This window comes from Mauremys reevesii, linkage group 14 (assembly GCF_016161935.1).
Source record: "Mauremys reevesii isolate NIE-2019 linkage group 14, ASM1616193v1, whole genome shotgun sequence".
NCBI lineage: Eukaryota > Metazoa > Chordata > Testudines > Geoemydidae > Mauremys > Mauremys reevesii.
In genome coordinates this window covers 4,001,698-4,025,203 of record NC_052636.1, presented here as the reverse complement: position 1 = coordinate 4,025,203, position 23,506 = coordinate 4,001,698, and the positions used below count along the sequence as shown (strand labels likewise).

Genomic DNA, 23,506 nt, shown 5'->3' with positions numbered 1-23,506 from the left:
ACATATCTCTCTATCTCCAGTATCTTCAGGAGTTCCACTGAATGCAGATGTGAAATGAATTTAAACATTCACCATCCTTCCTGTTAAAAGTACAGCAAGGAAACCTGTCCATCAGTTGAAATCAATTCCAGTCCTCTGAGGCTCTAGTTTATGTTTTCATGGATTAAACAAAGGTGTAATATGATGCACACTTGCAGGTCCTTGTTCTCCAGGGGCTGTGCTGTGCAGAAAAACAAGAACCACATGCAGCTGGTTGGCGCGCTGGTGCAGGCCGAGGTCACCAGCAGTTTTGCACCTTCACATTCAACTAGCAGCAGCTGGTCCCTCAGGACAAGGAACAAGAACAAGCCAGTGGCTCTGAGCAGGAAAATAGCCACCAAGAAGCTGGTCAGAGCTGCCAGAAAGGCCACCATGCCCAGGGCCAGGAATAGCCCTAAGAAAGTGGTGGCTACAGAAGGTACCAAAACGGCAGAGAAAAGCCCCCAAAAGGTCAAAGCTGCCAAGCCCCAGGCAGTGGTCCTGCGCCCACCTAAAATCCAGACAGGAGAGAGCCAGGCCAAAGCCAACCCCAAAGCCAGGGCTAAGCAGGTGGCCCTGAGAAAAAATTAAGAGATTTCCATGGGATTGACTCCTGCCCCCCAACAGCTCTTTTAAGAATCCCCATGGACCTCCCAGAGAGAGCCAGGTCCCCGAGGACCAAACGCTTCATGGAGAGTAAAGTTGGTGACAACAGGGAGTGTTTCTCTTCCAGCTGTACAATAGGCTGTGTCGGCATCTCAGCTTTGCTTAATCCCAGTTTTTAATGTATTTATTATGATAATTTCACAGTACTCTGCCTCATTCTAACATTCTGGACACATTAAAGCAACCTTCAGAACTAAAATGCCATGAGAAAGTGGAAATGTGGGTAGCTTAAATCATTCAGTTGTGTGTGTGTGTGTTTGTGTGTGTGTGTAAAAGGCACAACACTAATTTTTAACCACATTTCTTAACTGCTTTATATATTATGTAGTACATTATTTATACCAAGTGGATTGTTCAATGTAATATCTTTTTTATGCATTGCCCAGAACAGATTTTAGAGTTATCTAATGCACCCTTCCTGTTGCATGTAAAGGTGTTTATTTCATTCTGTGACGTGCATTGGTAGCTCCAATAATTGTTAATTTTCTCTCTGTGTGTGAAGCACAACATATTAATTTAGTAATGCTGAAAATGTTCTCTTCTCCCTGCAGCACTGCCTCAGGCTCACCTGCCTCTTTGTAAATTAATCAGTTCCTGTGTCTCTAGGAGGAAAATAATGTTTTTGTGGGGAAAAAAACATGTATTTAATAAAAGGGACTGACACCAAATGGCCACACGATGGCACCACATCAGGAATGAAAAGCAACAGGCTCACTCTTTCCTGCTGATGAATGGCCACTTCCTCAGGTGATCTTGTTTTCACTTGGCTGGAGCATTGGCTACCCTTTTATCTCTGTTTGGGACCATCCTCCAGAATTGTCTTAGTAATATCATGCAGTAGAATCTTATAACTTCACATACAATGTTGCCAGACATATTTTACCAGGACAATACTGATCAGCAAATTATGAACTTTTAAATGATCTCTTACAAGGCATACTTTGCACAACCTTTGACATTGTCGAAAGGATGAACAGACTGTCACACACACTCCCTGGTGTCACTGCAGGCCCAGTAACTGCCCCTGTCCCCACCTACCAGTGATGACTCTCTCCCAGCCCAGCATGCAGGGGCGCAGTTAGATGGCTGGAGTGGAGGGGAGAACCTGCATCTTTGGCCCTCCCAGATGGGAGTTGGGATCAGTCCCATCTGGGTCCAGAGTCACCATTGCTGCAGGGACAGGCACAGACTTGGGGTCGGGCAGTGAGGCAGAGCCCTGGGCAGGGGCTGGTCATGTCACAGTTGCCCCAGCGGTCCTGCTCTGTCTGTGACAATCCCTGCGCAGCTGCTGCAGTACAGGGAGTCCATGGTGGCTGCAGCCCATTCCTATAGCTGCCCCTGCCTGGTTCAGGGGGAGGAGCCTGGCTCTGAGCGGGGGACAGTGGCCAGTCCCCTGGCTCTGAGCCACAGTGTCCATCCCCTCCCCTCATAGTACAGTCAGGTGTGTCTGTACTATGGAGTCATGCCAACATAGCTACAGTACCACAGCTGTACAGGCTCTGCAGTGTAGGCATGGTCCTAGTATTTTTCACAGAAGCTTTATTCCCTAGGGAGAGACCCAGGCGTGGCGGCTGCATTCAGTTCATCTACCCCCAAAAGAGCTGAGGCCGGAGATGCTCCCCAGGGCCCTCTGTCACAGCCTGCCCTCTATGCTGTGGGTGATGCGGCTCCACCCCAGCCTGCAGCCCCTTTTCCATCTTTCAGCCGCCCTGAGTCTGGGAACCTGTCTGTGCTCTGAGCTGACAGGCTGCCTCCTGCCCATCCAGCCTGCTGTGTGGCAATGAGTCACTCCGGTTGCACAAGTAGGACCTAGAAGAACAGCTTTTAACAAATGTATTGGTGGTCTAGTGGTGAGTGTAGCTGCTTTCCAAACAATGGATCTGGGTTTGATTCCTGGCTAATGCAGGGGTGTGTTTTTTTTCCTTGTCTGGAATTGGTTTAATTTCAGTCACATTGTGCGCTAATCACATTGACAACACAATTGTCAGAGAATTTATGTCCCAAATCCCAGCAAGGGGCCCCGTGGGGGGGGGGCGGGACTATACAGCAATCTGTAGGAATCACCATTGTGTAATATGAGAAAGTCAGAAACGGTGGGAACATGCATCTGTATCTCCTTGTCTTCAGTGTGTAGGTAGATGTCATGTCAGGGTCCCCCATGTGGTTAGATGTTCAGCTGTGTGTGTGTGTGTCTGTGTGTTCTCCCTGTGTGCTGCCCCAGCTCTGCGCAGACAGCCGGTACAGCAGACCTCGAGTTCACCCAATGACATCAAGGTATGAAGGCTCCAGGCCATATTTATTGTTGACAAAGCACGGTACTAGTATCCCGCAGACCCTACCGGAGCACGAAGACATGTATGCCCGTAACAATGGACCAGCTCAGTGAACATTGGGACTTTCCATTCCTCCATAGGGTAGACAAAGACACTCTTTATACCCCAATGCAAACAAGTTAGTACCACCCCTCTGACATAGTTACTATCCCCTGACATGGCTAGTTATCATCCATCACCTTGTACATGTTGGGTGGATCAAAACATCTGTTACGTGCTGTCATCCAGACCTTATCTTTGAGGAGGGGTCAGTGTGTTCCTGTTATCGTTGGGGAAGGGGTTTGTACCATCCTTGATATGGGGATGTTCTGGTACCACTTGCTATCGGGATGTGTTTGCGTGAGCGCTCTGTGCCTAGCGCTTCTTAGGAGTGCGAATTTCTGCAATATCAGCCCTGTTCTTGCCAGATTCTGGGAGCAGGGCCTGCCTCTTGCTCACAGCTTGTCTTTGCTTTATGTCAGTAAAGATCTGACTACTACTTTAGCCCAGGCCTCAGGCCTCCTACCAGGCCTCTGATACAAGGGCGTGTGTCTCGGGCTCTCCTCCTACTGCACAGTGTTATAATTCCAGCTGTATGAGGTGTTTGTACGATGCGCCCGCAGGATGGGGACACTCTAGAATAATAAAGTTTTGGATCAGTTTTTGCCCCTGCTGATGCTTTTCATGCTACAATCGTAATGCCATAAACAGCAGTGAAGCACCAATGTGGACACAAGAACACATGGGTATAAACTGGCCATCGACAAGTTTAGCCCTGAAATTAGATGAAGGTTTCTAAGCATCAGAAGAGTGAAATTCTGGAACCGCCTTCCAAGGGGAGCAGTGGGGGCAAAATACTAAACTGGCATCAAGGCTGAGATGGATGAGTTTACGGCGGGGATGGTGTGATGGGACTTGCCTACAATGGCATGTAGCCAATCTGCAACAGCTAACGGCAAATATCTCCACAGGCCGGTGATGGGACACTGGATGGGGAGGGCTCTGAGTTACTACAGAGCATTCTTTCCCAGGTGTCTGGCTGCTGGGTCTTGCCCACAGGCTCAGGGTCTAACCGATCGCCATATTTGGAGTTGGGAAGGAATTTTTCCCTGGGTCAGATTGGCAGAGATCCTGGATTTTTTTCGCCTTCCTGTGGAGCATGGGTCACTTGCAAGTTTAAACTAGTGCAAATGGTGGATTCTCTGTAACATGAAGTCTTTAAACCATGATTTGAGGACTTCAGTAACTCAGCCAGAGGTTAGGGGGCTATTACAGGAGTGGGTGGGTGAGGTTAGGGTTAGGGTTTTGCCAATTCCCCTCACGCTTGGCCCTTCCTCTCCTTACTGATGGGGAGTGAATTGAGACTGTCTCAGGAGTTCGGAATGATGTATTGCCCTGATTAGGAACTTCAGCTAACAGGCAGGCCTCACTGTGACCTGAGTAGGAAGCCCTGGTGGATTTTGAGTCCAATGGATTTTGAGTCACAGCTATAAGCAAATGGAAACCCCAACCCCAGAGAAACGGGGAAAGAATCACAATGCCCGCACTTGAAATGGTCTGAAATACAGAATTCAAACTGCAAACCTGGCTCCCAAAGCAGAGCGTGAATGTCAGGGTTTGTTCTCTTTGCGTACTTGTGCACAATAGCACAGCGTGCCCCCTCCTACGGGGTGGGAAAGGGAAAGGATGCTCAGGCTGGAGCTTGATTAGAATGAGGCTCACCGGACCAGAGACCCGTGCACTGCCCTTTGCTACAGAATCCCAGGATCCAGAGTGAGACAGATGTTTACTGCAGTCAACAATGCCTCCCCCAGGTAGTAGCAGTATTGGGCAGCTGGAAATGTCACACAGGAGCAGCTAGAGCATTGGTGGGTCAGGAGCAGGCACCTTCCCTGCAGCATGGGAGGCCTGGCTTTGTTCTCTGGCCAACAGAGGGCTGCATTGTATTGCCTAGAAAATGTCAGATCCAAACTGTGTGTGGTGGGGAGATCAATGTGTGGGGGTGGGGTGAGGATGGGGGCGGTTCTTTGGTTTTCATTTGTTTCTTTCTCACACTGTAAATGTCCTTGATCATCTTGGTAGATTAAATGTTTGTAGAAGGCCAAGTATAAAATAAGAAAAGCTAAAAATCTGCGTGGGAGTCAGGGGTCTCTGAGTGTCAGGACAGGGATGGAGATTTTCATGGAGGGGGAGTGTTACGGGATAGAGGAGAGTCTTTTGGTGGAGCACAGGGAGAGGTTTTCCGGTTTCATTGTGATCAAGTGACAAACTCCCCATCTTGCCCCCTGGCTGCTGCCCCAGCTCAGACTGCACTGATACCCCCCAACATGGGACCCACAGCCTCCCTGCTGGCAAAGCCTCTGATAAATGAGAGACAAACTACCCTAGTCTCACCCTTCTCCCAGCTGAAACCACCCCGCAGAGCCCAGAGCAACCCCTGCCCAGCTGGAGCTCCCTGTGCAGGGGCAGCTGCCAGTTCCTACCTCGGTGACTACCCCCACCTGTCACATGCGGGACTGGGCTTCAGAGCTGTGATTCTGACACTAATTCAGAGCCTCCTGCTGCTCAGCTCTGAGCCAGGGTCACCTCTGGGTGGGCCAGAGTTTATGGCAGTGCCCTTCCCCGGCACGTAAAGAAAACCTAGAGAAAAACACCAGGAGACCCAGAATTTAGTCTCTATGTTTTTTCAGCAAGGCTGAACCTCCCCACATTCAAGTCACCAAAAGAACAAAAGGAATAAACATAATTCTTAAGTGCCAGCTTTATAAAATCTTATGATAAAGAAACATGAATAATAAATCACTGCAATGTCATTTCTACAACATGACATGGCTACTTTATAATCCACCCACATGATCTTCACAGTTATACCTAAACATCAGTACAGAAAACATCAAGCTAAACAGGTCAGGCCCCACAGAAACACAGTGAGAAGAAACTCAGGGGTCCCCCAAACCTTAGGAGGAGTTTCTCAGTCAGAGTCTTTGATCACCAAATCTATCCAGTCTGCCGAGTCAACAGCAACCGCTTCCCTCTCAATTTCCCCTTGCTTGGAGAAATCTTCAGTTGCAATCTATGGACCAATCAAGGCTCTTTCTGAGCTGCAGTATTTGCTTTGTGAAAATCCAGACATTGGCTCTTATTAGAAAAATCCACTCAGGCAAAGGCTCAAGAAAGAGGCAATGTCTGGGAAAACCCGGACGTATTTCCTAGGAATCAAGGTCACTTTGTTAAGAGAGATAAAGAAGTCTGAGCCCCCCAGGTCTGACTTAATGTCACGATTTCCCAATGTCTCCTTGGAACAACCAAATGTCTCTTTAGTCAGTTCTCCCAGGGAGCAGTTCTGAGTCCTTCATGCTCATTCCTTAGCTTATGGTGCTGCTGTGTGGCTGTTTCATTTCCCTCCTCAATTTCACACAGAAACACAATTTTCTTTGCACAAGTGATTGTATAGCAAAATCTCGCTGTGTCACTTCTCTGACCAGGGGCATTAAAGTCCATTGAAACTTTTTCTCCTACAATGCAAATAGCAGATGGGACATGGCTACCTTCTGCCCTCAAAGTGGGACAATGACTCTCCTCTTTCTTTCTTTCTGCTGCTGTTGTTATTTCATGGAATATATAATAGAATCATAGAAGATTAGGGTTGGAAGAGACCTCAGGAGGTATCTAGTCCAAACCCAGGAGGGGAACAGCAGAGAGCGTGAAGGCGAGAAATACAGGGGAAGGGAAGAGAAAGGGACCGGGAGCACGAAGAAACACTCAGTGGCTGAAGCCAGGAGGTTGTCCCAACTCAAGCCTGCTCATCACAGGTGTTCAGCAAGAGGGGAAGTAGTCGGTTTCCTATGGCATTTCTGCCTAACCCATTTGAATGGTTAATTCTTGCACTGATTGCCAATTGATCCTGACTAACGAGCTGAGGGTGGTAGGATTCCTGTCCCGGATTCAGGCTACACAGAACTAAAACCGACGCGCTCGCTATCTTGTTGGGACCCTCCAGGGGTACGGCGAGGATGCTCGCACGGAGGGCAAAGCCAAGCCGTTGTGATTTTTATTAGAATCAGTAAAAGAGACAGAAAAGCTCCAAACCACAGGCATAGACAGCATGAATCCAGGACTGGGGATATCGGTGGTGTCGTTCTTTGCATGTGAACTTGGACTTACGTACTCACACCCTTCCTTGAGGGCCTGGCGGTGAGAGACAAAGGACCAGCCCTGCCTCGGGCCTGCCCAATGAGTCCAACGGTCCAGGTTCCTCGGTGCCCAAGACTGATGGTAGCTAACAATAGAGCTGAAAGGTCAGAGGATGGAAAGCAAACACCTTCAACACACGGTGGTTTGCCCTGTTATAGGGCCTGAGCACGGCCATGAATAGTCATTCTTGTGCCCAGCCTTCCACGTCCACATCTAACGTCCCCACCCTCATGATACTGGGGTGCACCTAGCCGATAGGTTAACATATGAATACATATTGATGCCGTTTAACTCAGTATCACCCATGCCACACTCAGACAAGTTGGTGGTTTGACATCTGCCAACGATTCTTTCCTAAAATGTCCAAGGCCAGGGTCACGTCAATGTTCCTGCCTGGTACTGATAGCTCCCAGCTCCTGCTATTGAGCAAGCTATTCCCAGTCCCCCTAACTCTAAGGGGAACTGTCAGGCCATGTATCTATGCCAAGAGTCATACCACACTTCTGCTAACTTGCTGAAGCTAATGTCTTACAGCTGATACAGGCCTGTAGGTGCCCCCTGTTCCTGTTGAATATAATAAAGACTAAATTAGCCCTATAGGCTACAGTGTAACAGTCTGAACTTTGATTCTTTGATCCAGTGGGATCTCAACATACCTGAGCCTTTGCTTTTCCCCCTTTCTATTATTATTTTGAAATGTTTGGCTTAACCATGATCGTCTGCTTACCTTTATATTTCCACTTTCTCCCCATCATGCATGAGCATGGTACAAACACATCCCACAGCTGGAATTATAACACTGAAGACAAGTATCAGGGGGTAGCCGTGTTAGTCTGTAGCCACAAAAACAACGAGGAGTCTGGTGGCACCTTAGAGACTAACAGATTTATTTGGGCATAAATTTTTGTGGGTAAAAATCTTACTTCTTCATATGCATGGAGTCACCTGAAGATGCATGCACTCTTGGCTTTTTACCCACGAAAGCTTATGCCCAAATATATGTTAGTCTTTAAGGTGCCACCAGACTCCTTGTCCTGCTATTGAGCAAGCTATTCCTAGTTTCCCTAACTCTAAGGGTAACTGTCAGGCCACAAGGAGATACAGATGGTTTCTGACGTTCTCAAATGGCACACGTAGAGCCCTGTAAATCTGTGAATATCTGGGGTGGAGCGTGCGGTGGGGCAGGAAGTCTCTGGGGAGAAGTGGAGGACGGTTGGTGGTCGGGGTTCGACATAACCCCACACCACTGGTGCATGGTGATCTGTGGAGCTGTTAGTGAAGCCCTGCAAATCTGCAGACAATTTTTGCAGATTGTGGATACAAATTTTGTATCTGTGCAGGGCTCGAGACACAAGGACGATCCCCCGGCTCACTCTCTACTCCTGTTCCTTACATCCCCTCCACTCTGTTTCTTTAATGACCTGCTGGAATTTGGGACACAAATCCTCTGACAATTGTGTTGACAATGTCATTAGAACACAATGTGACTGAAATTAAACCAATTCCAGACAAAGCAAAAAACAAACCCTTGCATTGGCCGGGAATCGAACCCGGGTCAACTGCTTGGAAGGCAGCTATGCTCACCACTATACCACCAATGCATCTGGCAAAATGCATTCTCCCAGGTGTCACATGTACTAGCAAAATGATTCACTCCTGCAAAGCTAGTGAGTAGGATGGATGGGAAGGAGGCACTCTGTCAGCTCTAAGCAGAGACAGGGTCCCCGAGTGGCTGAAATGTGGAGAGGGCAGTACTACAGCCTAGGGTGAGGGGTCACCAACCCTCCCCCCTTCTCTCAAAGAAGGGAAATGAAGATAAATCACCAGAATGACAAACCTTAACAGAGGCAGCTCCTATTAAAATAAACATTTGTGTGAGTTCCTGATGCCTACAGCAGGGTTTGTTGCTGCTGCTGATTCCAATCCTTGGGGGCTGTGGGGATAAGCCAGGCTGTCTTTCACCTTCTCTGGGCATTTGGTACATGCAGCAGCTCTCTCTCCTGGGGAAATAAAGTTTTTGTGCAAAATAACAAAACTTTTCACTGAAAGGAGGGAAAAGAAATGGCCCCACGAAAGCGCCAGGACATGAGGAATGTAACAACAGGATTCTGCTAAGCATGACTCTGACAAATGATTGATCTCCCCTCGCTTGTATTTGAAGAGCTGGTTAGTTTTACCCTTGGTAACTTACAAGGCTGACACAATTTTATCGATTGAAGGATTAAATCATATTATGAAACAAATGTTTAAAAAACAATCTGAACTTGAGCTTTCTGGTATGAAAGGCTGGTTTCCGCAATTCAGTTTGAAATGCTCGTCTAGAAACCCCCCCAGAATCCCTACACACGACAGTAGGAGTGAAAGGAGAAATCCTCAGCCCTGCCCTTTGCTCCAGGCTGAGTTTTCAGGGGCTGGGAGGGGACAAACTGAGGTCTGTTACCGCACTGGCTGACAATAAAACAACTCTCTGCTCAGATCTAGCTTGTCATAATGCCCCAGCCTTGTCCAATAATTCACACTGACGTTCAGCAAACTGGGTCTGTAGTTCTTCTATTCCACCACTGTAGGGTTATCAACCAGACCTGGACAGTGCTATCAGAATGCAACCAGTCAACTAATGGGGTGGAGCCTACAGACAGTATCCTGGTCATGACACCAATTATATAAATGGGGGAATGGTCCTGCTATTGTGGGGAACTTTCCTGGCTTCTGCATGACCCGGGTGGAAAGGATCTGAGTCCTTGCTCCAGTTCCCTTTACCCGGAGTTGTAAGAGACAACGGTCTGTAACCCACTAACGCCACTATCAGGGAACTGATGGGCAAGGTCCCCTGGGAGAATAACATGACGGGGAAAGGAGTCGAGGAAAGCTGGCTGTATTTTAAAGAAACCTTATTGAGGTTGCAGGAACAAACCATCCCGATGTGTAGGAAGAAAAGTAAATATGGCAGGCGACCAGCTTGGCTTAACAGTGAAATCCTTGCTCATCTTAAACACAAAAAAACAGCTTACAAGAAGTGGAAGATTGGACAAATAACCAGGGAGGAGTATAAAAGTATTGCTCAGGCATGCAGGTGTGAAATTAGGAAGGCCAAATCACACTTGGAGTTGCAGCTAGCCGGAGATGTTAGGAGTAACAAGAAGGGGTTTTTTAGGTATGTTAGCAACAGGAAGAAAGTCAAGGAAAGTGTGGGCCCCTTGCTGAATGAGGGAGGGAACCTAGTGACAGAGGATGTGGAGAAAGCTAGTGTACTCAATGCTTTTTTTGCCTCTGTCTTCACAGACAAGGTCAGCTCCCAGAAGCTGCACTCTGCAGCACGGTATGGGGAGGAGGTGACCAGCTCTCTGTGGAGAAAGAAGTAGTTCGGGACTATTTAGGAAAGCCGGACGAGCACAAGTCCATGGGGCCGGAAGCACTGCATCCGAGGGTGCTAAAGGAGTTGGCCGATGAGATTGCAGAGCCATTGGTCATTATCTTTGAAAAATCATGGCGATCAGGGGAGGTCCCGGATGACTGGAAAAAAGCTAATGTAGTGCCCATCTTTAAAAAAGGGAAGAAGGAAGATCCAGGGAACTACAGGCCAGTTAGTCTCACCTCAGTCCCTGGAAAAATCATGGAACAGGTCCTCAAGGAATCAATCCTGAGCCACTTAAAGGAGGGGAAAGTGATCAGGAACAGTCAGCATGGATTCACCAAGGGCAAGTCATGCCTGACTAACCTAATTGTCTTCTATGATGAGATAACCGGCTCTGTGGATGAGGGGAAAGCAGTGGATGTGCTATTTCTGGACTTTAGCAAAGCTTTTGATACAGTGTCCCACAGTATTCTTGCCAGCAAGTTAAAGAAGTATGGGCTGGATGAATGGACGGTAAGGTGGATAGAAAACTGGCTAGATGGTCGGGCTCAACGGGTAGTGATCAATGGTTCCATGTCTAGTTGGCAGCCGGTATCAAGTGCCCCAAGGGTCGGTGCTGGGGCCGGTTTTATTCAATATCTTCATTAACGATCTGGAGGATGGTGTGGACTGCACCCGTAGCAAGTTTGCAGATGACACTAAACTGGGAGGAGTGGTTGATACGCTGGAGGGTAGGGATAGGATACAGAGGGACCTAGACAAATTAGAGGATTGGGCCAAAAGAAATATGATGAGGTTCAACAAGGACAAGTGCAGAGTCCTGCACTTAGGATGGAAGAATCCCATGCAGTGCTCCAGACTAGGGACCGAATGGCTGGGCAGCAGTTCTGTGGAAAAGGACCTAGGGGTTACGGTGGACGAAAAGCTGAATATGAGTCAACAGTGTGCCCTTGTTGCCAAGAAGGCTAATGGCATTTTGGGTTGTATAAGTAGGGGCATTTCCAACAGATCGAGGGATGTGATCATTCCCCTCTACTCAGCACTGGTGAGGCCTCATTTGGAGTACTGTGTCCAGTTTTGGGCCCCACACTACAAGAAGGATGTGGATAAATTGGAGTCCAGCGGAGGGCAACAAAAATGATTAGGGGGCTGGAGCACATGACTTATGAGGAGAGGCTGAGGGAACTGGGATTGTTTAGTCTGCAGAAGAGAAGAATGAGGGGGGATTTGATAGCTGCTTTCAACTACCTGACAGGGGGTTCCAAAGAGGATGGATCTAGACTGTTCTCAGTGGTAGAAGATGACAGAACAAGGAGTAATGGTCTCAAGTTGCAGAGGGGGAGGTTTAGGTTGGACATTAGGAAAAACTTTTTCACTAGTAGGGTGGTGAAGAACTGGAATGGGTTACCTAAGGAGGTAAGGTCAGGCTTGACAAAGCCCTGGCTGGGATGATTTAGTTGGGTTTGGTCCTGCTTTGAGCAGGGGGTTGGACTAGATACCTCCTGAGGTCCCTTCCAACCCTGAGATTCTATGATTCTATGAACGCCCCTTTGACTGGAGAGACATGCAATGATCTCTTATAATAGCTTAGGGTTAGGGTGAAAATTGTAATTTTAGTTCTATCTGTAAAATAACTTAATTCCTATGAAAATAAATGCAGTTCCAAATATACTAATAGCAATGATGGAGTCAAATGTTAGTGAGTCACGTACAGGATTGTGTTTGACAAACATAAATGCCAAAATAATTAGAAAAATAAATTCCTGTTCTTAATAAAAGAGAAAAAAACCTTAATCACACATCTTAAAATTAAGTAAATATATTTTTAGAGGCGTGAAAAACAATTGACTAAAATAGAGAAGATAATGGCAGTAACACAGGGTGTGCCTGTTAGAGAAAGCAAGCAGATTTTAAGCAGATTCTATTTATTTTTACTAAAGATAGTGTACAAAGTACCTGTGTTAAAGAAGTGTTAAACAAGCTATAAGCCAATTAACAACCCCCAGTTTTTTTTTCTTTTCCCCTCTGTAACTGATGACAAGCTGGGTGGGGACTTCAATACCACCCTGGGTGCATGTAATCACCTTGGAATTGCACTTTGCTGGCGATCTGGCTAGGGGAAAAGCAGCTTCTGAGGATTAATTTAACACCATATTTTGTGTTTATTCATCGATTTTAAAGGCAGGTTAAATCTCTGTGAACATCTGGTCTGACCTGCTGCCTAACAGTCCAGAGAATTTTACCCAGTGAGTCCTACATGGACCTCAACACCTTAAGGTTGAACGAGGACAGATCACTCAGAAAGCCATCGTGTTTGGCTGTAAAGATGTGAAATGCTACGGGGGGAAACTGGCCTGTATTTCAAGCTTAAATTCTGCAAGTTCTACATCTAAGCATAAAACTCAGGTATGCCCTGGCCATGAATTAAGCCCAGGCCTGCTGGATGAGAGACAAGAATTCTCCCACTGAACCACAAGTGTGTAAAATATAAAAAGTGACCTGTGCACTATGGGCCGTACCCACTGCCAGAGCCCCTCTCTGTTACAGGGCACAGGGGTGTGGCTGATACTCCCGGGAGCTCTCTGCTTCTGGTCAGACTGGAATTCTTTGGGAATGAAGTCATTAATGATATAGAAATTAATGGGTTGAAGTTACATGTGCCCTGTGCTTTTAAGGGATTGGAATAATGCTGAAGAGGTTAAAAGGTACGTAGCTGGGTGTGGTCCCTCAAAAGTTGTGCTCTGGTGAGCTGGAGCAGGTGTGGTGTTTATGTGCATATATAAAATTTAATGAACTGCCATTTTTAAAACCACCCAGGTCTGGGAATATAAGAAAACCTTTTGAAATTAGGTGTAGCCTTCATAACCCACAAGATGACTATCTCCAAGAATGCATTATAACAGGGAGTATAGCTCAGTGGTAGAGCATTTGACTGCAGATCAAGAGGTCCCTGGTTCAAATCCAGGTGCTCCCTTAAAAGTTATTTTTTAATGGAAATATATTTTCATATCCATCTCCAATATGTTCAGGAATTCCATTGAATGGGGATGCTTGAAATTAATTTGAATACTTAACATTTCCCTATGCAAATGTATAAGAACGTAGCAAACCTGTCCATCAGCTGAAATCAGTTCCAGTCCTCCAAGGCTCTAGTTTGTTTTCATTGATTAACAAAGGTATAATATGAATGCACATTTGGCAGGTGCTTGGTCACCATGGTCTGGGCTGTGCAGACGAACAAGAACCACATCCAGCTGGGGCTCAGGAGTCTGACAAGCAAAGGTGCTTTGGTGCAGGCCGAGGTCACCAGCACTTAGGTTCCTTCCAAGACCGGCTCCAGGCACCAGCGCACCAAGCATTCCAAGAGCCAGAGTCAGGATTTCGCTGGGGCACCTCTACCCCAGCCCTGATCCTCAGCTTGCACTCCAAACCTCTTGATCCCAGCCTGAAGCATCCTCCTGCACCCCAAATCCCTCATCCCCATGCCAGAGCCCGCACCCCCAGCCAGAGCCTGCACCCCTTCCCACACCCCAACCCCCTGCCCCACCCTGATCCCCCTCCTGCCCTCCAAACCCCTCGATCCCAGCCCGGAGCACGCTCCTGCACCTCAAACCCCTCATCCCCAGCCCCACCCCAGAGCCTGCACCCCCAGCTGGAGCCCTCACCCCCCCACACCATGCCTCAACCCTAATTTTGTGAGTATTCATGGCCCGCCATACACTTTATATTCCCAGATATCCGAAGAAGTGGGTATTCACCCACGAAAGCTCATGCTGCAAAACGTCTGTTAGTCTATAAGGTGCCACAGGATTCTTTGCTGCTTTTACAGAACCAGACTAACATGGCTACCCCTCTGATATTCCCAGATGTGGCCCTCAGGTCAAAAGATTGCCCACCCTGGCCTTAGGGCATTGGGCTGCCATGTGGATGTTTCATTTCCTGCCTCAATTTCACACAGAGACACAATTTCCTTTGCACAGATCCATGAACAGCAAAACCTCCCTGTGTCCCTTGTCTGAGCCAGGGCATTCGATTCCATTGACACCTTCTCTCCTGCAATGGCAATGGTCAGACAGAGGGGACGAGGCCACCTTCACCCCTGACAGTGCCCCAGAGAAATCCTGACCCCGGCTCTTGGAATGATTTGCTGGAGACTTGAACAGGAACGGGACGGTCTGAATTGTCAAAGTGGGGAATGAACAGGAATCAACAGCAATGTCGTTAACCACAAACACACTCTATTCATGGTCCAGCCAGGAAATGGGCAGGAATTGTTCCTGTTTAGCCATGGACACGCTTACACTAATGCACTGCTGTAAGTGTGCTGGGGGAGCTGGTCTGAGCAAGCTGAAGTGATGATTCAGTGAGAACAGAATCATAGTGTCATGATATATGCATCCATCAAGTAGTTGTGGCCAAGTGGTTAAGGCGATGGACTTGAAAATCCATTAGGGTCTCCCTGCACGGGTTCGAATCCTGCCAATTACAGAAGCACTAGTGTGTTGTTGTTGTCTTAGTGCCTGAGCATTCACAGTGTAACTGGAGCCAGATCTGGTCTCACTCTCAAGTGCTTACACTTGTGACACTGCTACAGCATTTTGCAGGGGTGGGGGAACCTTTTGACTTGAGAGCCACATCTGGGAATAGAAATTGTGTGGCAGGCCATGAATGCTCACAGAATTGGGGTGGGGGGGTTTGGGGTGCAGGAGGGGTGTGGGCTCTGGCTGGGGGTGCAGGCTCTGGGGTGGGGATGAGGGATTTGGGGTGCAGGAGGATTCTCTTGGCTGGGACTGAAGGGTTTGGAGGGTGGGAGGGGGATCAGGGCTGGGGCAGGGGGTCGGGGCACAGGGATGCAGGCTCCGGGCGGCACTTACCCCAAGTGGTTCCCAGAAGCAGCGGCACGTCCCTTCTCTGTCTCCTACGCTGCCCCCTCTGCCAATGGGAGCTGCGGAGGCAGCGCTTGGGGTGGGGGAAGCATGCAGCGTGGAGTCTCCTGGCTGCCCCTACGCGTAGGAGCCAGAGGGGTCCATCCTGCTGCTTTTGAGACCCCCCGACCCTGCTCCCAGCAGGAGCACTGGAGTGAGGCAAACCCCAGGCCCCGCTCCCCAGCGGGAGCTCGAAGGCTGGATTAAAATGGCTGGTGGGCTGGATCCAGCCCGTGGACCATAGTTTGCCCACCCCTATCCTAAGGAATGTGGGTGAAGGGCTCAGGCTGAGAAATGGTTTAACAGGGGTTTGTATCAATGTATTGCCCTGATTAAAAACTATGGCTAAGTTGTTAGTACTTGTACCTGTGTAGGGACACCCCAGTGGGTGTCAAGTCCATTGTCTGAACCAGGGGTAGGCGATTATTTTTAGCAAGATCCAAAATTGTTGGTCACGGTCAGGGCCGTCCTTAGACATTTTGGTGCCCTACACAACCCCCGCCCCCCACCGTGCAGGGGGGCAGGAGCGGGCTTGTGGGGCGGGGGGGGGGACTGCCCCCCAGCACAAGCCGGCAAAACAGAGCAGGTTGGGCTGGGTCGCGCCACTTCCTGCCACCTGGTGATTGCAGGATGGGCTGACCCCACACTCACAGGGCAGCGGGAAGTGGACTGACCCGGCCCCAGCCCACTCCGCTCTGCTCACCTGGCTCCCAGCCTTCGGACTTGGGGGGCAGGGGAGAACTGCCCCCCAGCACTGACTGGCGGCGTGGCTGGTAGCCGGCAGCGCAGAGTGGGCTGGGGCTGGTTCTCTCCACCTCCCAGCGCACAATGAGTGCGGGGTGTGTCCGACCCCTGCTGCAGTCCCCCGGGATGCAGCTCAGGGGGAGGGGTGGAGTGGGGCTGGGGCAGAGCAGGATTGAGGGCTTTGGGGAAGAGGCGGGGTGGGGGTGGAGCTGGAGCTTTGGGGGGCAGCTTTCCTGGCCGGCTCAGCTGGCTGGGGGATCGGGCTGGCCGCTGGAGCAGCACGCAGCTGCGTAGGGCACCCAAATTTCCTGGTGCCCTATGCAGCTGCGTCATTTCCATATGGGTAAGAACAGCCCTGGTCACAGTATAGTGAAGTTGCAGTGGGGGAGGTGTAGGGTTGGATATTAGGAAACACTATTTCATTAGAAGGGTGATGAAGCACTGGAAAGGGTTCCCCAGGGAGATGGTGGTTTTTAAGGCCCAGCTTGACAAAGCCCTGGCTGGTATGATTTAGTTGGGGTTGGTCCTGCTTTGAGCAGGGGGTTGGACTAGATACCGCCTGAGGTCCCTTCCAACCTGATCTTCTCTGAGTCTATGATTCTAAGGTCTAGACTCCAGAGAAAAGAATACCCTGATGATAATAAGAAGTATAGAAAAAGATTTTGCAGTCACTATGGGCATAACTATGATTGTGTTTCATTTCTTGTATCTGGCACCACCACCTTTCCCTTTAGCCTTGTCGTTTACCAAGGGTAAAACTAAACATCTCTTCAGATACCAGGGAGTGTTTGTGTTCATTCCTGCCAGCCACACAGGGGTTTGATGCTGCTGCTTTCAATCCTCCTGCTCTGCCGGGACAAGGAACAATTCAGGCTGTCACTGAACTGAAGGAGGGAGATCATTTTCTGACTGGGAGGCACCCTCCTCTTCAAGTTGTCTGTCTGTCAGACGGCCCTGGTTCCCAGGTCTCTCCTGAGGGAAGAAAGTTTCTATGTAAAATACCAACACTTTTAAGAGAGAGGAGAGAAAGGCGATGGCCACATGATGGGGCCAGCATGAACCACAACGTGTTATGTGGGATGACTCTGAACACTGACTGATCTCCACTCCCTTGTATCTGAAGAGATGTTTAGTTTTACCCTTGGAAAACTACAAGGCTGAAGCAATTTTATGGGTGGTGACACTAGGGTTGAAGGATTTGTTAATGCTATAATTAATTGTAAAAAAAACCCCAAACCCAGTTAGTTTAAACTTGAGCTGCCTGTTATTAAAGGCTGGTTTCCCCAGGTCAGTTCCAAAATTCCTTCTAGAAACATCCTGGGTTCCCTCATGCCTCGGTGGGAACGAAAGGGAATCGTCCAGTGCTGCCCTGAGCTCCAGGTGGATTTTCCAGGGGAGGGGGTGGAATTGACTTGTCTGTTGAGAAGGGAGCCAGGCCAGTTCTGGGGGAACGAGAACTCCCAGCATCTGCCCAGCCCAGCCCAGGCTCCTGCCTCTGCCCCCCGGGAGGCCCTGCATGTTTGACTCTAGAGCGTGCAGGGGGGAGCAGCTGAGGCCAGCGGACAGATTGGGCTGGGCAGATGCTAGGAGCAGAGCACCAGGGGTCTACACTGGCTCCCTCCTCAGCACCAAACAATCAGTCCCCACCCCTGCGATAGCAGCCTGGAGCTAAAGACAGTGCCCGGGGGGGGGGGGGGTTGTCTCTTTTTGCTCCTACTGGGGTGAGCAGGGACCTGGGGGTGTCTCTAGCAGAGCAGTTGGAACTGAATTGGGGAACCAGCTTTTAATAACAGGCAGCTCAAGTTCAGACTAATTTTGTTACGATTTTCTTTAGAATATATCAGAATTCATAAGTAACCGGGCAGCAATGATTGGAACCCTTTTCTCCTAGTGTTCCCTGCCACAGAAAGAAACAGGTTTTTGGCTTTTCCTGATATGGGAGTCAGGTTCGTTCCCTATCCAGAGGTGACACATGAGGCTGTCACGTGCCCTGCCCCTCCAGTAGCAGGAGGTACGAGTCGTCTCTGCTGGGAGGGGCAGCTTGTCCCCACTGTCACATTATTGTCCTGACTCCCCGGCAGATGACCACTCTCCCTCCCCTGCCCCTGCAGGGAGGGGAAACCCTTTACCCATGGCTCCAGCTCCCTTCCTTCCTCAGCAGCAGATCTCTAGGCTGTGTTAAAAACACTGCGTGGCAGTTCTGGCCAGCGGGTGGTCAGAGCTGGCCGTGCTATAGGAACTCTAGGAAATGACAGAAAAAATGTCCTGGCGCCTTTTCTGTGGGGGATTCTGGGGGCAGGAGGAAAAGGCCACTGTCTCACCAAGAACCAGCCGCGCGATGGGTCGGTGCTGGATGTGCAGTGGGCACAAAGCTGCGTCTGGGGTTTGATGGGTTTAAAGGATGCCTGGCCAGAGGGAATTTTCATTGTTCTCTTTCAAAGGGTTTAAGCCTGGAATGGGCTTTGCTAGCTGGCTAATATCTAGCTGGCAACCCAGGCCTATCCTCTGTATATGAATTAAATACTCCTGGGGGAATTCTGCCCCTGCCAGCTCTAGCAAAGAGTGGGGAAGGGCAGGGCTGCACCACACCACATCCCCTGATAGGACAGTAAAGAAGTTGGGGAGAGTAAAGACTCTGGGGATGCTGGTGTTTGGGCTGGGGGCTGCCCCATGGCTGGGCTCTGTGGGGAGAGGGGTTCTGGTGTCTGGCCCACAGCTGGACTCTGCAGGGAGTGGGTGCTGGTGTCTGGCCGGGGGCTATCCCACAGCTGGGTTTTGGAGGGATGGGAGTGCAGGTATCTGGGCTCTGGGGGCCCCACACAACCCCCTCCAACTGGAACTGGGTTGTTGTAGGGATTTCTTTAACTCTCCACTCCTGGGGGATTCATTTTTGCTGTTGTCTGTGTTGTTGACAGGTATTTTGAAATAAATTACCAAAATAATTGAAACTGGAGTGATTATATTGTGTTATTTTGACAAATAAAATATGCAGAATTTTAAAACATTGTGCACAGAGTTTTTAATTTTTTGGCACAGAATTCCCCTAAGAGTAATTAAAGGGCAAAAAACTCATTAATGCAGAGTTAAGGTTACCCAGTGGAATGTTGTCTGCCTTCAGAACCTCAGCTTCTACAAAACTCACATGACTGAAAACTAGGAAATTCAAAGTTAAGGTTGCCCACACAACCTTAACTCTGCCCTCTTTCAGTCATTCCCCAATGTTCCCCCAAAACACAAACATCTTCACTCTACCAACACCACAGTGGCTGAAAGGTACAATCTCTTCACATCCATATACAACCCTTCAAACAAGACCCTCAACTTCAGCTAGGCCTGAGCAGACACAACCCCAAGCCAGGGCAAGCCAGATGGCAGTGGTGACTGGCCCTGACCATTAAAATGAAAGCAGAGAAATCCACAACCAATCCATCTGTACTTATAGATAAACCCCCATTCCACCAATCCTACATGAGGCAGACACTGCCCCAGCCCACCTCTCCCCTCCCAAATCCCTACTCTTAAAAGCCTGTGTGGGGAGCTCATTTTCCCTTGTGATGCCCTGAGCCCCCTAGGATGCAGTGGGAGCTGAGATGGGTTCTCAGCTGCTCTCATGTGAGAACCGAAGGGTTAACACAGAGGGAGCTGATAAGGCTCTGACTTGGACTGGCTGATCTCCACCCAGATGCTCCACGGTTCTGACCCATGTAGCTTATTGAAAGACATGACTCACTATCTCTTTGTTCATTTTGATGAAATGTATAAAACAAATAAAATGAAGAACACAGCTCACTAAACTATTAATAACATAAATAAACCTAAACTATTCTTAACATCACTCAGCTAGCTCTGTATAAGTCACTTTCAATTTTATATAAAATTAAATTCCAGAGCAGGTTCCATCGGATGAATCAAACATCAGGAGAGCAGATTCCCCCGTCACTTTCTCCTCTGATTCATTCAAACTGGCTTCACTCCACATTATTATGGAGTCACGTTATTGACAACAACAATAATTAGCATTATAGAGGGAAACTGCCGAGTTTCTCATGTGCAAATGATCCAAGCTCAGCAGGAAAATGTCCAGCAGCGACTCTGTCAATAGACAGAAACTGGGATTTAAACTCGGAATGATCACACAGTGTTTGGGATCCATGGAAATTCCCCATCCACGTCTGGGACACCTTCATCTCCAGCCCTAACGAGTCGGATTTAGGATCAATTTGCTACAAAGTGCAGAGACTCTGTGGGAGGTGGAGGGGTAGAACAGAGGTGGATAAACTCCATTGTGGCTCAGTATCTTGCGTGAGGGACTGAGGGGTCTGTACCAGGTTACTGTTTGCAACACAGTCTTTTCCACTAGGTTCTGCTTGGCTCAAAGACTCCCCTGCAGTCTCAGTCTGCTCGGGAACGGAGGGACTGGGGACAGACACACCAGCCTCCTGTGCTGGAGGGAGCGGGCCTAGTGACGGCGATGGGGAAGGAGGTAATCCCACCGACTCACCCCATTTCCTTCCAGCGTTGCAGAGGCTGAAATGATTCATTTGTCCCAGTCCTGCTCCTCCTCTTTGTTATATTGAAATAGATTTTAAATGACGAAAATGGGAAAAAAAACAACACTGCCCAGCACAACCTGGACCAGTGTGAGAGCAACTGGGAATGAGACAATCTGTCGCCAAAGGGGGAATGAGGTGACTCTAACAATCGCTCTGCTAGTGCAGTGACAGTCTAAATGTGCCGCTCAGGGCTTGTCTCGAGTATGAAAATTGGTGTTGATTAGGACAGGTCAAAGGGGAAGGTGCTAGGTAACCCCACCCCTGTGCCTGGGCTCTGTCAGCACGGCACATCTAGCGGGGTGTTTACATTAGGATAGCTACCTCCAGCAGGCCAACTCCATGGAAAATCCTAGAGGAGACAAAGCCCAGGTCGATTTTCGCTCAGTTTAGCTACTTGAGGTCACCCCTATTTCCCACCCCTGGGGCTGATGGACACTCCTGGCAGGAGAGAGACACTCCCATCATGACTCGCAGGAGAAGGGAGTTGGTAGAAAGGACCACGAGATTCACCCCAGAGAAGGGCGACCTCCAAAGGAAAAGAGGGCAACTCACCTGGGGGAGCTGAGAGAACAGGGTGATGCAAATGGTGCAAACAGCCCTACATAGTCACTATATGGGAATTAGCAAAAGCCTTTAAAACAATCTTCTCTCTGCCCTGCACAAAGTGTTTGTGGCATGTCTCTATCCTGTGAAATCGCTGATGTCTATTAAGGTGTGAGCTCCGGATGAAACTTTTCCTGCATTCACAGGCTGCTCTCATGTGTGGATCCTCTGATGAGTAATAAGACTTGAGCTCTGAGTGAACTTTTTCCCACACTCACAGCACTCATAGGGTCTCTCTCCCGTGTGCATTCTCTGATGATTAATAAGGTCCGATTTAAAAGTGAAGCTTTTCCCACACTCACAGCATTCATATGGTCTCTCTCCCGTGTGGATCCCCTGATGTCTAATAAGAGATGAGCTCTCAGTGAAGTGTTTCCCGCACTCACAGCACTCATAGGGTTTCTCTCCTGTGTGGATCCTCCGATGTTTAATAAGGCCTGAGCTCTGAGTGAACTTTTTCCCACACTCACAGCATGTGTAGGGGCGCTCTCCTGTGTGGATTCTCTTGTGATTAATAAGACCTGAGCGCTGAGTGAACCTTTTCCCGCACTCGCAGCACCCATAGGGTCTCTCTTCTGTGTGGCCTGTCTGATGTTTAATAACGTTTGATTTCTCACTGAACTGTTTCCCCCACTCAGAGCACGTATAGGGGCGCTCTCCTCTGTGGATTCTCTGGTGATTAATAAGGCCTGAGCGCTGAGTGAACTTTTTCCCACACTCACAGCACTCAAAGGGACTCTGCTGCGTGTGGCCTCTCTGATGTGCACTAAGGTTTGATTTCTGACTGAACTGTCTCCCGCACTCACAGCACTCATAGGGGCGCTCTCCCGTGTGGACCCTCTGATGTTTATTAACATCTGATTTGAAAGCAAAGCTTTTCCCGCACTCACAGCATTTATACGGTCTCTCTCCTGTGTGGATCCTCTGATGTCTAATAAGGGATGAGCTCCGCGTGAAGCTTTTCCCGCACTCGCAGCACTCGTAGGGTCTCTCGTCTGTGTGACTTGTCTGATGTTTAGTGAGGTTTGATTTCTCACTGAACTGTTTCCCGCACTCACAACATTCATAGGGTCTCTCTCCCGTGTGGCTTGTCTGATGTCTGATAAATTTTGATTTCTCAATGAATTGTTTCCCGCACTCAGAGCATTCATAGGGGCGCTCTCCCGTGTGGATCTTCTCATGTTTAAATAGGGCTGAGCTCTGAGCGAACGTTTGCCCACACTCACCACATGTGTAGGGTCGCTCTCCTGTGTGCATTCTCTGATGAATGATAAGGACTGAGCTCTGAGTGAACTTCTTCCCGCACTCACAGCATTCATAGGGGCGCTCTCCTGTGTGGATCCTCTGATGTCTAGTAAGGGTAGAGCTCCGCGTGAAGCTTTTCCCGCACTCAAAGCACTCATAGGGTCTGTCTCCTGTATGGATTCTTTGATGTCTAATAAGGGTAGAGCTCCGAGTGAAGCTTTTCCCGCACTCACAGCACTCGTAGGGTCTTTCTCTTGTGTGGCTCGTCTGATGCGTAATAAGGTTTGATTTCTCACTGAACTGTTTCCCGCACTCACAGCATTTGTAGGGGCGCTCTCCCGTGTGGATCCGCTGATGTCTAATGAGGGTGGAGTTCAGAGTGAAGTGTTTCCCACACTCAGTGCATGTGTTTTTTCTCTCTCCTGTGGGTATTCTCCGCTGGGCTGTGATTTCCTTGGAGTTCTGGTGAGTCCCCTGACAATTAATGGATTTGCCCACTTTCTTCAAGGGCTGGTTTCCCTGCTGCCTCTCTGGCCTGTGCTGACTCTCACAGGCTTTTCCCTGCACACGCCGCCTGGACACATTCCCTTGGGATCCTTGCGATAATCCCCCGTGTGCTTCCACTTGCTCAGCATCTTCCTGCTGAGGATTCTGCTCCTCGTTCTCACTCACCATCCCAGCACCTGCTAGGACAGAGAGAGAAACTTCAGAAACAGGGTCAGAAAATGGGGAAATAAACCAAAATTAGAGCTGTAGAGACGGAAAAAAACAACCTGGTAGTGAATTCTCCTAAACTCTTCTCCACAGCGGCAAGAACAGGGGATGTGGAGGCAGAATTGTATCCGTCAGGGACAGTGCTGCTGCCGGGTCTCAGTCAGGATCCATAGGAAG

The 23,506-nt window shown here is 49.0% G+C and overlaps 2 protein-coding genes and 3 non-coding genes across 5 annotated transcripts in view; 3 read left to right on the top strand and 2 right to left on the bottom strand.

Annotated features, from left to right (window-relative positions):
* The window catches only part of LOC120381416 (zinc finger protein 271-like), a 1,091,725-nt gene that overhangs the window by 1,005,756 nt on the left and 62,463 nt on the right, over window positions 1–23,506 (top strand). The window lies entirely within an intron of this gene.
* On the bottom strand, window positions 8,720–8,791 carry TRNAG-UCC. Its single transcript has one exon. It is a non-coding gene; the product is annotated as a tRNA-Gly (tRNA).
* TRNAC-GCA lies at window positions 13,448–13,519 on the top strand. Its single transcript has one exon. It is a non-coding gene; the product is annotated as a tRNA-Cys (tRNA).
* TRNAS-UGA lies at window positions 14,951–15,033 on the top strand. The gene has a single exon. It is a non-coding gene; the product is annotated as a tRNA-Ser (tRNA).
* LOC120381430 (zinc finger protein 883-like) overlaps window positions 19,251–23,506 on the bottom strand; it is a 28,737-nt gene continuing 24,481 nt past the window's right edge. The window contains exon 4 of the mRNA XM_039499623.1: window positions 19,251–23,298. Within this exon, the coding sequence (XP_039355557.1) occupies window positions 21,524–23,290 (1,767 nt within the window). The 5' untranslated portion in view covers window positions 23,291–23,298 and the 3' untranslated portion in view covers window positions 19,251–21,523. The remainder of the gene's footprint in view (window positions 23,299–23,506) is intronic.